We start from the raw sequence: 15450 nt of genomic DNA, 5'->3' as shown, positions 1-15450 counted from the left end.
TTTTTTAGCCTTTTTACATATTGTACTGTTAACAAATTATATTGCTATTCTAATGGGAATTTTTATCAGCTACAACTTTGCAGAAAATCGTTTTCAGCCAAACTTTAAATTAAATAGTTATTAATTGTTTAAGAGATTGATAATCTTATGGCAAGATTAAGCAACTGTACTGTGGGAATCACTGTATTCTGCAGTGTGACATAGTAGCCATGATTTTTGTCCTCTATTCTGCATGCTCTATTGCGCATAACCATAAGACATCAGTGACTTGAATCATTAGTAACTTTTATTCCTTACATTTGCTCGAAAATTGGTCTTCAACGAAGTTGTAGCTGAAAAAAAATTTCAACAAGCTCAGCTATAGTTTTCTAAACTAGAGTAAACTGGTGAATTTTGATATAGATATGAATCGAAATTATGGTTTCTCCATAGTAATTCCCATATAAACTTCAAATGGTTTGTGCCAAGTCAGTTTCTCACTAAATTAGTTCAAATTTTGGGAGGCTAATCAGGGCCCAATTTGGAACCGTTTGAGCACTGTGGAGCGTAAATTTCAAATTTTGCATCAGTCTAGTGTAGACCCTTAGGTCTTAAGCTGAGGGAGAGTCGTGAAAAGAGAAAAATGGATCGTTAAATGCAACTGGACGGCTGCTGTCATGAACTGTCATATGGAGCCAAGCAATTTTATGATGCTTTTCTTACGGTTGAACAAGAATATACAAGGTGGTATTGAAATCTTACGTAAAGTAATTTATGACAATCTGTCGTTTCCAGCTTTATTATTCAATGGGACACCGTTTCTTTTAATTCATTCAAAATACACACAACACAATATTGAAAACATCTAGTGGCATAATAAAGTACCAAACAGAAAATTTCTAACTGCACACTGAACAATCTCAAACAATCACTACACGCTCAAAGCAAATCACGCTATTTTCATACGCCTGTTTTGATTTGATTTGATGGCACAAATTTTCATGGCAAGAAAAACAAGTATACGATGAATTCCGTGTGTGATATCTGCTTCTTCCTTCCAGGTCCTAAGTAACATTGATCGATTTTTCTCGTCGATATTCTCTTTTAATAATAACTTGGCTACAAAACCGTGTCTTGCCGTGTTAGCCTATAAAGTGTTAGATAATAGCTTCTTTTATCGAACTACACACTAAGAAATAACTACTTTTACACGAGACGTAATCCATATTAGACGTAAATCATAGAACGTAAACAAACATTTCATGTAAAATTAGGTGTTCTCAAACCGAAAAATCAGCTAGTCGACGAAGAGAACGTTTGATTGAATTGATTTTCACGTTTCTTTCAACTGATTTTTATGTCAAAAGGCCCGCTTACATGTGTCGGTCTCAGGGAACCGAAATTTACATGACTTTTGAGTGGTGTGTATGTTTTGAAAATAACTGGAAAAAATCTACAAAGACAATCTGTCAAAGTTACTTAGGAGCTAATGCAATGTTCGGCTTGCTATCACTTGACTTTACAGTTCGATATACAGTGGTGGCCTTTAAATTAGCAAAATAGGTCGATTTCCATACAAACTAGCCAACTTTGGAATGTTGCAACTATGTTTTGTTATGATAAATTGAGCTTATTTTGATTTTGACACAGAACTATGCTGAATTTTGCGTGTACGTAATATCAAATTGTTGGAAGCGCTTGCCGGAAATTGACGGGCTGGTTGAAAATGGCCAAGTGTTATAGTCTTAAAATTTTAAACCCTATTGCCATTGAACGACGGCGTGCTTAAGAAAGTTATTTACGATATGGTAAAAAAATTTCCGAAATAATAGACTTCGGAAATTTTGAATTTATACATGTGCACATTAGTTTGCCATTTACAACCAGCCCGTCAATTTCCGGCAAGCGCTTCTAAGCGGATCCAAGAGGTTGGTCACTCCGCACAGTGTGCCAAAAATAAGAGTCATGGGCAGGGCCCCACAAAGTCACTTTCAATCGAAAATCGTCAAGCGACGATGAAGCTGTCAAGTTGAAACAGTGTCAACCATCACTTTCAATTGAAAGTCATTCTGTCTTCTCTTCGAGCAGATCCCCGTCTACATCAACAGAACCACTTTCGATCAGTTTTCATGCTGTTTGTTTTGGCTTGACTCGTGTTCATTTCTTCTTTTATTGTCAAATGAACTTACTTTTGCATTGTAGCGAAGCTGTACGATCCAAATTCGTGCAGTTTTATGACTTTTGTTGATTGTTCACTCGGCTCATTTAAGCGTATGCGCATAGACGCCATTTTTAAATGCAAGATGACGGCTTCCAGTTTAAGGAAAAGTGCGAGAAAAAGTGGGAAATGCTGTCATATACTTATCAATAAAGGTATTTTTGGAATGGGGATGATGTCTAGAGGATGAAAATCGATATCCGACGCCATTTGGAAATCGATGATGACGGCTTCCGATTTCAGATTAAGTGGGAAATACTGTCAAATACCCATCAATATAGGTATTTTTGGAATCGGGATGGCGTCTAGAGGCCAAAAATCGATATCCGACGCCATTTTGAAATCCAATATGACGGCTTCCTATTACAGAAAAATTGGAAATGCTGATGCCGTCCCATCAATATGGGTATTTTTGGAATCGGGGTGACGTCTGGAGATTGAAAATCAATATCCGACGTCATCCATGATTGCGGCTTCCGGTTTGAGAAAAAGTTGTAAATTCTATCAAATACCCACACAAACGGTTTTTTTTTAGAATCACGGTGACGTCTAGAAAACGAAAATCGATATCCGACGCCATTTTGTAATACAAGACGGTGGCTTCCGAATTGCGGAAGAGTGTCAAATATCCTAAAATATGGTTATTTTCAGAATGGGGATGAGACATAGATGCCGAAAATTGATGTCACGCCATATTTAAATCCAAGATGGCGACTTTGGTTCAGAAAAACTGTGAAATACTGTCAAATACCGATCAATATGGGTTTTTTGGAATCGAGCTGACATCTAGAAGAAAGAAATCGATGTCCAACGCCATTCTGGAAATTCAAGATGGTGGCTTCCGATTTCAGAATAAGTGTCAAATAGCCTACAAATTGCATCGAATATCGATTTTCAGCATCTACGCGTCGTCATCGTTCCAAAAATACCCAGATCTTAGGGTATTATTTTTGTATTTCACTTTTTGTGAAACCCGATTGCCGCCATATTGGAGTCCAACATAGCTTCGGATATCGATTTTCGGCATGACACTTGATGGCCGCCATCTTGGATTCCAAAACGGCGTCGAATATCGATTATCTGCATCCCCGTTCCGAAAATACCCATATTGTAGGATAGTTGATACTTTCTGAATCCTGATGACCGCCATATTGGATTCCAAAATAACGTTGAATATTGATTTTCGGTACCTTCGCGTCGTCCCCGTTCCGAAAATATCCGTATTGTAGGGTATTTGAGACTTTCCCTGACCCCGATGGCTGCCATCTTGGACTCCAGTATGGCCTCGTTAATTTAATTTTCGTTTAATATAACATAATATATTATTCCTACATATAATCCGCATGCCATCCCTTTCGGCAACCGATATTGTGCGGATACTATCCGGGTACTATATTTTGATGCCTGCGTCGTCAGTTCGTGACAAGTCGAATGAGCCCCGAACTGAAGTGAAAGTGGAAAAAAACGAAGGAAGCAGTTTTCGAGTCATTCATTGCGTCAATTGGAACAAGTCTTTGCTTCATATGAAATGAACTAAATCACTTGATGAACGAAACAAGTGATAGTCCAGTCATGTTTGAAAAGAGGAATGTTCATCGTGACTCGATAACAAGAAATACGATGGCTTACATGAAAATTATATTGCTTGAAATGAAGTGATTCTGCGGAGAGTTCATTTTCTTTTCTTTGTTTCGAAAGTGCAGAACCCTGGTCATGGGCACTGTTTGGCACCCATGGTTACAATTTTTCTAATCATTAAAGCTACTGGCAACACTGAACTTTTTCTGCGCCTGCCCAGAATCTTCACCAAGTCTCGTCGTTGCTTTTGCTTTCCTTCTAAGGACATGGACTTCATCTTACATTGGTTCATCGTAACATGCCCATGTTTTCGGTGTTCTCGTTGTTCCAAGCACCGTTCACCGTCTTGGATGAGGAGAAGCACAGCTTCATAATGAACGGGAATTTTGTGCCTTTGTGATCGATCGCACTGTGGTTGCACTTCATGAAGGCGTTTACCGCCAGGGCTACGCTCGGGAACTGAACCAATCCGGAGGACGAACGTTCCTATTTCAGCGGGAACATTCACACTTGCAACGGGTGGCAGTCCTTGGTGGTGAATGCAGTCAGCAGCAGATCCTCGGACATACCAAGTGGGGTATTGGCGACTCTGTAGCTCTTTACTCCTATGAGAAAATCCGTAAGCAAACGTCAAACTGTGCGTGAAACATGGCGGACTTTGTACTATCCTTTCACTCCACCGAAAATGCCCATAAGAAACTGTCTATATTTGCTGGAAGAGAAAATTTTTCGACGGATCCGTCAACGCCAATTGAAGAAGTGCAGAATCTTGCTCGGGAGAGGAAGTGATTGTTCTTGATGGCACTGTAGTCCTTGACTCTCCTGGTGGACTCTGACAAGTAGTTCTGCTTGGAAAATGCAATCTGAATTTTGCTACCGGCAGAACAGATTGAACAGGTTATCGATGATGACTGTGTTGTTATCGAGTCCGTAGACCATAATCACTGCGCCCTGTTGCTGTGCCGGTTGAATGAAGTTGGCTAGTCCGTTTCGGGTCAGTGGTGCTTCCTTCATCAGTCCGAAGAGTGTTTCGGCCGGTGTAGGCTTCCATTTTTCCGATGGATAAAAATCAGGCGATGAGAAATTCGATGCAAATCCGTTTCCTCCGTCGGCTCCCAGGAGGGCTAGTTTAGGACCATGGTTGACTAATTATTGAAAGTTGTTGTACGGGGTGGGCCTTCTGCCGAAGATGGTAGGATCGTGTAGCAACGGGGCTCTTCCTTTGCAGGCATCCTTGGAAAGGGCTGCTTCCAATGTGTAGTCCCAAATGGAGTCCGTGTCGTTTTTGTAAACATTGAGTTTTTCTGACTTGGCATAGTCGATCTTCAGTGTGGAGTAGATGTCACAGCCGTTCAATGCATCGCAGGCTCTGGTGGTGGATTCAATGCTGTCAAACTCAACCATAGCTTGGACTCCATTCTTCTTGTCCGTTGGGTGAGCAGATGGTGTGTAGAACGTCCACTCTAATAGGACAGACTGGATTAATAATGGTGAACAGCAATATATTTATGGTTGGGCCGGGTTGCAATCTCGCGCTTTCACCGAGGCTCATCTGTTACGGTGATGTTGTTGTTGTTCCGGCTATTGAGCGGAACCGTCTCGATCATCTCCTGGCCGGTACAAAGGCGCTTGTTGTGCGGCCTGGCCTGGCCTCCGCCAGCAACGTTTCCGTTGAACGCCATGTTCACTGAAATTGTGCTTTGTTTACTAGCCAACACGGGCAAGCATAGAGGAGGGAAGGGTTGTGAAAATGTCGCGACACCTCACGATGCTTTATTTATCACCGCTGTTGAAAAACCTGGAACTTTTCCTCACTCGACGTAGCATAGGTACTAGGTGAAACTCCACCCGCAAGGTCCGTATCTCGGTACGGAAATGTTCTTCCTACTCTGACCCGAGAGTTTTGAAAAAAAAACAAAAGTAGAATGGTCTGTGCCTAGGGGCACGAACGAAGGGCTTGACGTAGGACCGCTAGTGGACGGAATAAATATATTGATCATTAAGTTCTTAACTCTTTCCGTGCGATGCGTGCTGTACCACTCATACGTCGTGTCCGACGCTTATCCGTCCGTTGCTCGAAAGCAAATAACGAAGAAAACTACTAAAACCCCTAAAATTTTTGTTTATTTACTTATAGTCTTGTGGTTTACAATTATTGTACATTTCATTTGATTTAGCCCGAAAGCTCTTCATCTTTAGTGATTATGTCGGTAACAAGTTACGGTTCGACTTTAGTTTTACATTATAAGAGTTTAAGGAAAGCATATTTGCTGATTTTAATTGGAAAATTTGATATTCTACCTACTTAACCTAGTTGCCTAACCTAACGTGCCAGAACCCTAATGATCTGTTGATCGGATCGCATGCAGCAATCTCTGAACCTTTTGATGGTAGCAGTTCTCCGTAACGCCAAGGTCTGAAGACCAGCCAGGTGGTGGACCTCAGAATTTCTAGTACGCGGTGGACTGTAGAGGATCATCCTCAGGATCTTTTTCTGGATCCTTTGTAGTTTGAGGTGATGAGAATGTGCACAACTCTCCCAGACTGGCAACCCGTACTCTATGACGAGAAGGATTATTTGCTTGTAGACAGCAATGACGAATAAAACGATTTGGCAAACGTTTTTAATAATCGCTGCTTTTCTCCTCCCTTCCTTTCATTGGTGAAATGGTGAGCTGTCAACCGAGCATTGAGCTCGCTCATGTGAGCAGGCGCAATGTGTCATTTGTTCGATTTGCGCTCTATCGTTGCGTCCGTGTTTGGGATTATTCGTTACATGTCTGAATTTTGATTTTTTTTATTGTGACCTACGTCAAAACAAAAACAAGCGCTGGTAAAACTCGTCGGTGGTTAAAATACTGGGTTGCCAAACAAGGAATTATTCACAAGCAAACAAAAGTCAGTTCAATGACTTCTCGGTACTGCTGGAACAGTTGCGGCACACTGAGGCACAATGAGAAAAAAGTTGGCGCAAAATAAGTGTGAAGAGTGACCACCCCTTGAGTTACGTAGTTGAATGATAAGGAGTGAAAAAGAAGCAAGATTGCACATGCCGATCCTTTGTAGATCGAGGTACATCTTCGATAGGAAGAGGTTTCTATTTTTTTTTCAAAAAAATTTGAATTATAAAAAATATATTTTTTTAGAGACGCCCTAAGTCAATTAAGGAAAATAGCTGTAAATAGACCAATTCAAGAGATATAAAACAGATTTGAAATGTAAAGTTGCTTGAAGTTAGCTGAGCTTCTACTTTGCCCAAGAATGTACTCCTTTATTTCTAAAACCGATTTTTTTTTATGATTTCAATGATAATAAGAACTGCCCTAGTATCCATTTTCACCAAAATGAGGGCCAAACTGCAAGGAGCAACTTTGTAGAAGTCAATTTATTTTCAAAGGTTTCAATTTCAGACTCTAAATGCATCAGTAAATTTCCATTCTGGACCACTATGCAGTAATTTAAAAAGACTAAGACCCAACATAAATAAAATCCTTTTTTAGAAGTTTAAAAGAAAAAAGCTCATCATACGGCTCCTTGGTTAAGGTTGAGAGTTAAGAAACGTCTCTTCAAACTGCTTGCATGATATGGTACATTAGAGCAGTTCCAGGCCAAACAGCAAAAGACACTATTTTTTTGACTCGGCCTTTTCCAATTTCCATGAATCTTTGCATAGTTGTTTGCTATCGGCAACAATTCACATTTTTTTTCAAATATTCGCCCATTTTTGATTTTGCTTATTTTTTTCAAAATGGCCTTTAACATTTTTCAATAAATTGTAGCCCAAAAACGCTAGAAAATTTCCAAGGTAGCTGAATTTTAGAACAATATATGATTGATTGCCCATAACATTCAATCATGCAAATTGGAGAAGGTCGAGTCTGATCGATTCGTCATTAGGCGTGGAACACCTCATTTTACTAAAATTTTAATAAAATCAGAGCTTTAGTCGAAAAGTATGCTTATTTCACGTCGCGTTGACGTGTTATGAAGTATTTTGTTTCTGTTATTTTTAAGTGCATAACAATTGATAGGAAAACAATGGAAATTATGTTAATTTTCTATTAGTACTTTATTTTGAGGTTTATTAGTATTATTTCAAACGAAATGAGTAATTAAGGGCCAACAATCTACGTGACTCGACAACAAGAATGGATCAAATTAACACAGGATTGCAAGCAATCAAATCAAATTAAAGTGTAGGAACTCAACGATGAGTAAATTTGCCTCATGTTTTCCAAGTTTTTTCAGCTTTGTCCAGGAAAAAAAAATCCCGAAAATGAGAATTGCAAGTATTGGATTCACTCTGTCTATTGGTACTACTCCTAGACGGGGTAAAATTTTCGTAAATTTTTCTCATTTTCCGGCAGATTGAGGTTTTCCACAGGAAAGCATGAGGCAAATATATTCTTCGCTGAGCTCCTGCACTTTTGGCAATTATGAGTAAACTAAACTCAAATTTAAGTCGTTTTCATTCGCCGTGTGTATAATTTTGATTTGATTGCTTGCAATCCTATGTTACTCAGCTTCAACACAAAATAAATTTATTCCATAGCCTCATAGCAAAACTAGAAATAAAGCTCACTCAATTGCCACGCGTCTGAAACGGATATCCTGCTCCCCCTCTTCACGTACCGCTAAAGTTTCTCAAGTTCCACGAGCCCCGAATAAACCGAAAATCTCTCTCTGTATCTCCTCCGCATGCCGCCGTGTCATCTGCAGAAATCCCGAGGGTAAACCACCCCGCTTTCCACAGAAGCCCACCATTTCCCAGAAGGGCGAGGTGCTCTCGATGGAGTGCATCCTGGAGGCTCTGCCGGTGGCCGACATTACCTGGTTCCACGGCCAGGACTCGATCACCGACGGCGAACGGTTCAAAATATTGCGCAAAGCGATCTCAAGCGATACCTACCTACTGACACTCCAGATTTCGCAACCGAGCGCCAACGATGGGGGCATCTATCGGTGCCACGCTTTCAACCCGTTCGGGGAAAGCAACGCACACATTACGCTTAACTTTAAAGGTATTGACATTAGTCCTGACAGGAGAGAGAGAAAGAGAAAACGAAAACCCGATTAAGCTGCTTCCAGTTGCTGTATTGCTGTAACTGTCTGTTTTTCACGTGATTAGAAAGCAAATAAGAAAGCAAATGTTATTACGATAGCAAACATTCGACGGACCTTCTCCGAGGGTCCTTTGTAGTCCTTTTCCTCATCAATCACTTTCTGTTTTTTTTAATCGCGCTCGTTTATATCGATACATAGTCCTTTGGTTCAAATTCTAGATTCTATATTAACCTGCTGATTTCCGGAGCTTCCAATTTCAGCATCTTCATCACTTCTTCTTTTGTTTTTGTTGGTTTTAAGTAGCTTCTATTAACGAGCAATGGCCCCAAAAGCAGACGAGCTTCGCACTAAAAGTTGACTTCCTTTCATGTAGGCCCTTGGGCATTCGGAGAGTATGTAGCGTGAACTGCAGTTCAACATTCAGCCAACTGAATAGCTTAGTGTGGTTCGGAGTTTGTTCTGATTGCAATACTGATTCGTATTTCCTACTCCGTCTAGCGAACGAAAACGATCGAGGCTTTGCTCCGTCGTTTGTGGAGAAACCGAAGATCATCCCGAACAAGCTGGGCACGCTGATAACGATGAAGTGTAGATGTAGATCGAAACCGAAACCGACCGTCAAGTGGATGCGCAAGAAACAGGAGGTCAAATCGTCCAACAAGGTGGCCCTGGAGGTGAAGACCGTCGACGAGGACACCTACGAGCTGACGCTGAACATTAAGGATCCCAGCTCCGAGGATGGCGGCAGCTATTCCTGTGTCATCAGTAACGAGTTCGGCGAGAGCAGTGCGACGTTGAACTTGAATATTGAGTCCGAGCAGGAATCGACGAAGAATGCACCAGTCTTCGTCGAAAAGCCGCACATCGTGTCGCAGGACAACGGCAAAGTGGTCCGCATGGAGTGCAAAGTCAAGACCGACATCAAACCGGACATCACGTGGACTCGCGATGGCAAAATTATACAGGAATCCAGCAAGCTCAAGATAACGATGACGTCCGAGAAGGATGTGTACCACATATCTCTGGTTCTGAGGGATCCACAGACGGATGACTCCGGCACGTACAAGTGTAACATCAAGAATATTCTCGGTGAATTAAATGCCAATTTAATTCTTAACATTGAGAGTAAGTATATTGCGCTTCCATCTGGGTCTGGCTTGTGTTTTAATCCCGAATTCCCCATTTCCCGCAGTTGTTCCGGTCATCAAGGAGAAACCGAAACTGGTAACAAACATCAAGAAGCGAACGGCGTCGATCGAGTGTGCGGTCGCGTCCCGCTTCAAGCCGGAGTGCATTTGGATGAAGGAGACGACGGTGATCAAGGAGACTCACCGTCATTTGATCAAGATCGAGGAGACTCGCGAGGGCGAGTTCTCCGTCAAGCTCAACATTACCGAGCTGAGCGAGGCCGACTTTGGCGCGTACAAACTCGTGGCCAAGAACGACAAGGGTCAGGCGACCTCGCAGGTGATCGAGATCAAGGACATCGTGTTCGAGAAGCCACCGCCGACCAAGCCGATCATCGAAACCAAGCTCAAGGACGTGGAGCTGGACGAGGGTGGCAACCTGACGCTGGCCGTGGGCTTGCTCCATCCGGACCGCCACTTCAAGGTGTACTGGATGAAGAACAAGACGATCCTGAAGACCAGCGAAACCGTCATTCAGGAGTTCACCGGCCGTATGGCTAAGCTGACGGTCAAGAACTGCACCGTGGAGGATGCCGGCTCGTACAAGGTATCCATCAGCAACGAACTCCAGAGTGACGAGTCTGAGGCTAAGGTTACCGTCAAGGCGAAACCGAAGGAAGAGGAGAAGAAGAAGAAGGTTGTGAAGAAGGAGGAGAAGGTCGAGGAGAAGAAGGTCGAGGAGAAGAAGGTCGAAGAGAAGAAGGTTGAAATCAAGGTGGAAGAGAAGAAGGTCGAGGAGAAGAAGGTTGAAGTTAAGGTGGAAGAGAAGAAGGCTGAGGTGAAGGTCGAAGCCAAGAAGGTTGAGGTTAAGGCGGAGGAGAAGAAGGCTGAAGTCAAGGTCGAAGCGAAGAAGGTGGAAGAGAAGAAGGAAGCTAAGAAGAAGGTCGTGACCAAGAAGGAGGAGAAGATCGAGATCAAGGTCGAAGAGGCGAAGAAGGAAGAGAAGATCGAAATCAAGATCGAGGAGGCCAAGAAGCCGGAAGTGCCGAAGATCATGGAAACCAAAGAGGTGAGTCAACGGGGTGTTTATTCTTTTCTCATTAATCAACATTGTTGTATTTCTTGTTTCAACAGCCTGAAACTAAGAAGGGTCTGGAAGCTCCCAGCATCGAAATCGTTCGCGACAAAGCTGGCGGCAGTCGACGTGGTTCATTCTTGGACGATCGTCGGCCAAGCTTGTTGATGGGTGATGATGTGAGTATGCGCCGTCAAGTTAATCCACTATATGTCTGTTCTGCCTTCCCAGCAGGTCAAATGTGTATTGATCTATGTTTACGGTTCAATAATTACGACATTCGAAAGGAGATCTCCAAAATGCGAAAATATTCTCTTCTGAATCATTCACTCAAACGCCAACTTGTCTCGATGTGAAAATGGATGACGGTTCCGTCGCCCGGAACCGTCATTCCCTTGACGTTATCTAACCCTTTTGTTTCTTGTTTCTCACATACACATACGCACACACACACATACAAACACACAAACACTGTGGGTGCTCAATTCCTGTTGTGAATTCTCGCGCTGCCGTAATTGGGTGACGACGGTGTAGACCAAACTACGACCCGGCGAAGTTATCGACGAACGAAAGGTGAATATCTGGTGTACGATCGCACGATCGTGCTCGGCGGAAGCTGGCTAGAGGATGGCACCGACTGTGTTGGTGCTCTGCGTCGAGGCCAGATTATTCACCCAAATGCTAACGTTTATACACGCACATATACAAATACACGGTAGCGGTCGGTGGGCTGAAGTTTCAGGAAGGTAGTCCGCTGAAGTTGAAAATATTCTGCTTTGTTCGCAGTTTGGTGAACTGGGCTGGAAATGGAAAGGAAAGAACAGAGATTTTTAAAAATCCGGCTTTGCTGGTGTGTAGAGAAAATTCTTGCAAATGATAGGCAAATGTCTTATGATTTTGTGGTACGGTTTGTACCATAAAAAATATGCAACAATCTTCATACATCTATAAGCGAATTGCAGAATCTTCCGAGAAAGAAATAAAGGTGATTCCGGAGGAGAATGCAAAAGTTCCGGAGAATTTTCAACAATATAATGAAGTTATCCAACGAGTCACCTTTAAACAGGATTGCAAATCTTATGTTGGAAAGTACATTCGCTAAAGTATCAAGTGAAGGCTGAAGAGTGTAGAAGGGATTTTTTTACTATCGGGCAGGTTTGGGTTAAAGCGAAGACTACAAATCAAGAAGACTGGCAACTCTTCCAAAAATCAGGAGACAGTAACGGCAATGCCTCTTCTGAGCTAAAGTGGAGCCTGTGTATGATGGTGTGTGCTAATTCACGAGTGCATTGACACACATAGGTAGAAGTGAATAGTTATCAATTATTGGTTTTGTTATGATTGTCGTAAAAAATGAAACGTTCCTCTTTTTTGCTTTATGCTGACAACGAGTAAAATTGCAGCTAAAACTAAGCAGATGCGTAAGTAAATTTGATTTGAAAATTAAAACTATAGCAATGATGCCATTCACAATGATGGTCGGGCCTTTCTCGAACATTAATTTGCTATCTCAGAATTATCTTCCACTTTTCCTAAGCCCTTTAGTGATGCATTTATGGGCATTCGTATGGCTTTGGCACCTAACCACAGTGGTGGAAGTTAAGTTGTGACGCTCGGCAACTTGGCACAGTATTCGCTGACCATTTGAATGTCACTGCCCAATCCGACACTGTTGTTATCATTCTCTGGAAGGGGTCGGTCGATTCCAAGAATTGTTAAAGCATACAGAGGATCACTATCCGGTGGTTTCATGTTCTGACAACATCTTAAATGGAAATATATTCTTTATCAATACGAACCGTTTGGGATTGCAGTCCTTCGACCTTTCATTTTCTCCAACATTAGATCTTACTACACCTTCCGTTCAATCGTGATGTGGGTATCGGATCTTTCTTATTTTTGAATCCTTGAATTTTCAGCAGCACCAGAATGACGGTAGTTACTTCAATGGTGATGGAAGCTGCCAATTCCTTATAATTGATTGCTTCCAACAGGCAAAATAAACAATATTTCGGTTCCTCGTTCACAAGTAAAAGCTACTTTCACTAGGTATCTATCCGAGTTTAAATCATCTACTTGATCCACGATAACAAGTTTTTCGGTTTGGAGTTGGAAAACCACCTGGGATTAGGATACAAATTGCCGTTAAATTTTGTAGAGCAAAACAAAAACGAGTACCGTGTTATGATTATTCGTTTCGGTGACATTAGCTCACACACACACACACACACAGTCACTGTTTATTAGCAGTCTTACTAACACTTGTGCTTCAAAGTTCCACCAGTTCAGTGCCAACATTTCAAAGGGGCGTAATTGCTTTTGTAAACAACGACTTTAGCCGTCAATTTTTCGCGAATGAAATCTCACCTCTCCAAAATTACAATGCTAGCTGGTAGAGGAAACATTCCTCTACCTGCTGGTATCATTATTTTTCATGAGTGAGCTTTTATTCGTGAGAAATCGACGGCTAAAGCGATTGTTTACAAATGCAATTGCACCCCTTTGAAATGTTGGCACTGAGTTGATTGTCAGAGGCGCTGTTATCAGTGACTTTTAACATTTGTATGGGAGACGGGAACAGTTGCCAGTATTCTTGATTTGCACTACAAATATTTTCTGAATTCCAATGAATATGGATTACATTTTGCCATGTAAGTATCATGAATTGAAACCGTAATTATTAATAATATTATAGAAATCAGTCACGCCATTATCGGAATTCTGTCCACAATCTCCTGTACACTGTACCCAACCATCTTCCTCTGTTCGAATGAAACCTCAGACCATTCAAATCGAAACATCGAAATCGCCTTTTCGAATGATAGCTGCACCCGGATGACGGTTGTTTTGAAATCAGAAGATTTTCCTCTCGAATACAGGATGAACATTGTTATGAAAAGGAATAGGGCCTTCAGTTGGAATGTGTAATGCTCTCTGCAGAATGGTAGTCATCTTAAATTGACATTAATTTGGTATTGGCTCAGCCCCTTAACACAAATCATTTAAAACGATGATGTAAATAATTCTATCGAACGTCGTTTGTTGCTCTGAGCAGACGTAAATTGTCTATTTCGTGGTGGAGGAGGTTTCCTCTTCCAACCAATAAGGAATTTTTGAATCCATGATGAATGGCTGTTCATGGCTATTCAATATAGAAATGGAAACAATCGAATTAATAATTTAATCTTAAGCATTTCCAAGTCATCCTATCCTTAAATTGTTGTCCTCTGAGCACTGTATGTTTTACAGCCAATTTTCAAATAAATGTCATCCTTTATTTGGAAGACAGTCATATGGATGCTGATCAGTTGATGACGAATTCAACCATAAGTAAATCATCCAAAATTCGACAACATATTGTTAAAGGGCTCGAGCAATATCAGTTGAAGGACGCGTTGTTGCGGATGTTTTCGTTCAGTGTATGTTTACAAATTAGGAGCTGTCAGTGGGTTCACAATTCTAGATAAAGCTGAAATTAGGGCCTTGCTTTTGTAAAGCTTTTGTAAACAATGAATTCTCCCCATTATTTCTAGAAATTCAATGTGCGCCCACGCAAACCAACATAATTATCGGATATGAGAAGACATCCCCTGCGTGATGGTGATATTGATTTGCTTGAGCGAGCCTTTGATTTTCTAGAAATCATCGAGAGAAATCATTGGTTACAAGAGCTGTTACGCCCTAATTCCAGCTCTATCTAGAATTAATCAGCTCTCAATGGGCAAGTTGAAAGAGAAACGGGTGCTACCTACCAGGATATGAGCAGTTCCACGCGAAATAGACAAACGACCAGATATGAGAAACGTATCTCAAAAACTGTTGCTTGTACCGAAATGGAATATGACAACATAGGGAAAATGGATGTAATGTCGGCCTAAATGCCCCCTTGTCGATTGCTGAATTTATGTAAGGGCCAAATTACATAAATTCAGTAATCGACTACATTTTCAATAGTGACCAAAAATATCCATTAGTACCGTCCCAATGACGCGTTCATCTAGATAAAATTGACAAATGTATTATAACGATCCATAGGCCAACATTAGAGCCAATTCCCCTATGTTTCATTGCCAGTTCTGGTAACAAGACTTTATTAAAAAAAAATGTCGCTATAAAATCGTATGGGAGAAACATTTTGTGACATTTTTTCGTCTTAAAATGCCTACGACATTGATTACCTCTAGTCATAGCTTTGCGTGGAACTAAATTTGATGATGAATGAATAAAAGGGCCATTTAACGTCGGCCCAATAAGGAAACCTCTCGGGCCAAAAACTGGATTATTGCCCTAATGGAAGACTTTCAAAATATTTTTTTCTTAGAAGAGTGACTTCTCATATTTTTTGAAAATTGCTAAAATTTAACTTATTTGATTACAGAATTTCAAAGCAGTTCGATTAAATAAAAGTT

General features: G+C 41.3%; 1 protein-coding gene and 1 pseudogene across 15 annotated transcripts in view; one reads left to right on the top strand and one right to left on the bottom strand.

The window, feature by feature from the left end:
• The window catches only part of bent (projectin protein bent), a 134050-nt gene that overhangs the window by 75981 nt on the left and 42619 nt on the right, over positions 1-15450 (top strand). For 5 of the 15 annotated variants that reach the window (XM_065233449.1, XM_065233460.1, XM_065233461.1 and 2 more), the window contains exons 8-12: positions 8495-8796; positions 9338-9964; positions 10032-11035; positions 11101-11220; positions 11576-11614. In XM_065233449.1, the coding sequence (XP_065089521.1) occupies positions 8495-8796; positions 9338-9964; positions 10032-11035; positions 11101-11220; positions 11576-11614 (2092 nt within the window). The remainder of the gene's footprint in view (positions 1-8494; positions 8797-9337; positions 9965-10031; positions 11036-11100; positions 11221-11575; positions 11615-15450) is intronic. The other 10 variants (XM_065233458.1, XM_065233450.1, XM_065233457.1 and 7 more) reach the window with 9 other exon arrangements.
• Positions 4064-5968, bottom strand: LOC135710745 (heterogeneous nuclear ribonucleoprotein L-like; annotated as a pseudogene).

The sequence above is a fragment of the Ochlerotatus camptorhynchus genome, unplaced genomic scaffold (genome assembly GCF_037179485.1).
Source record: "Ochlerotatus camptorhynchus isolate MF236.1 unplaced genomic scaffold, CSIRO-AGI_Acam_v1.1 ptg000402l, whole genome shotgun sequence".
Classification (NCBI taxonomy): domain Eukaryota; kingdom Metazoa; phylum Arthropoda; class Insecta; order Diptera; family Culicidae; genus Ochlerotatus; species Ochlerotatus camptorhynchus.
This window is presented reverse-complemented; position numbering and strand designations above follow the sequence as displayed.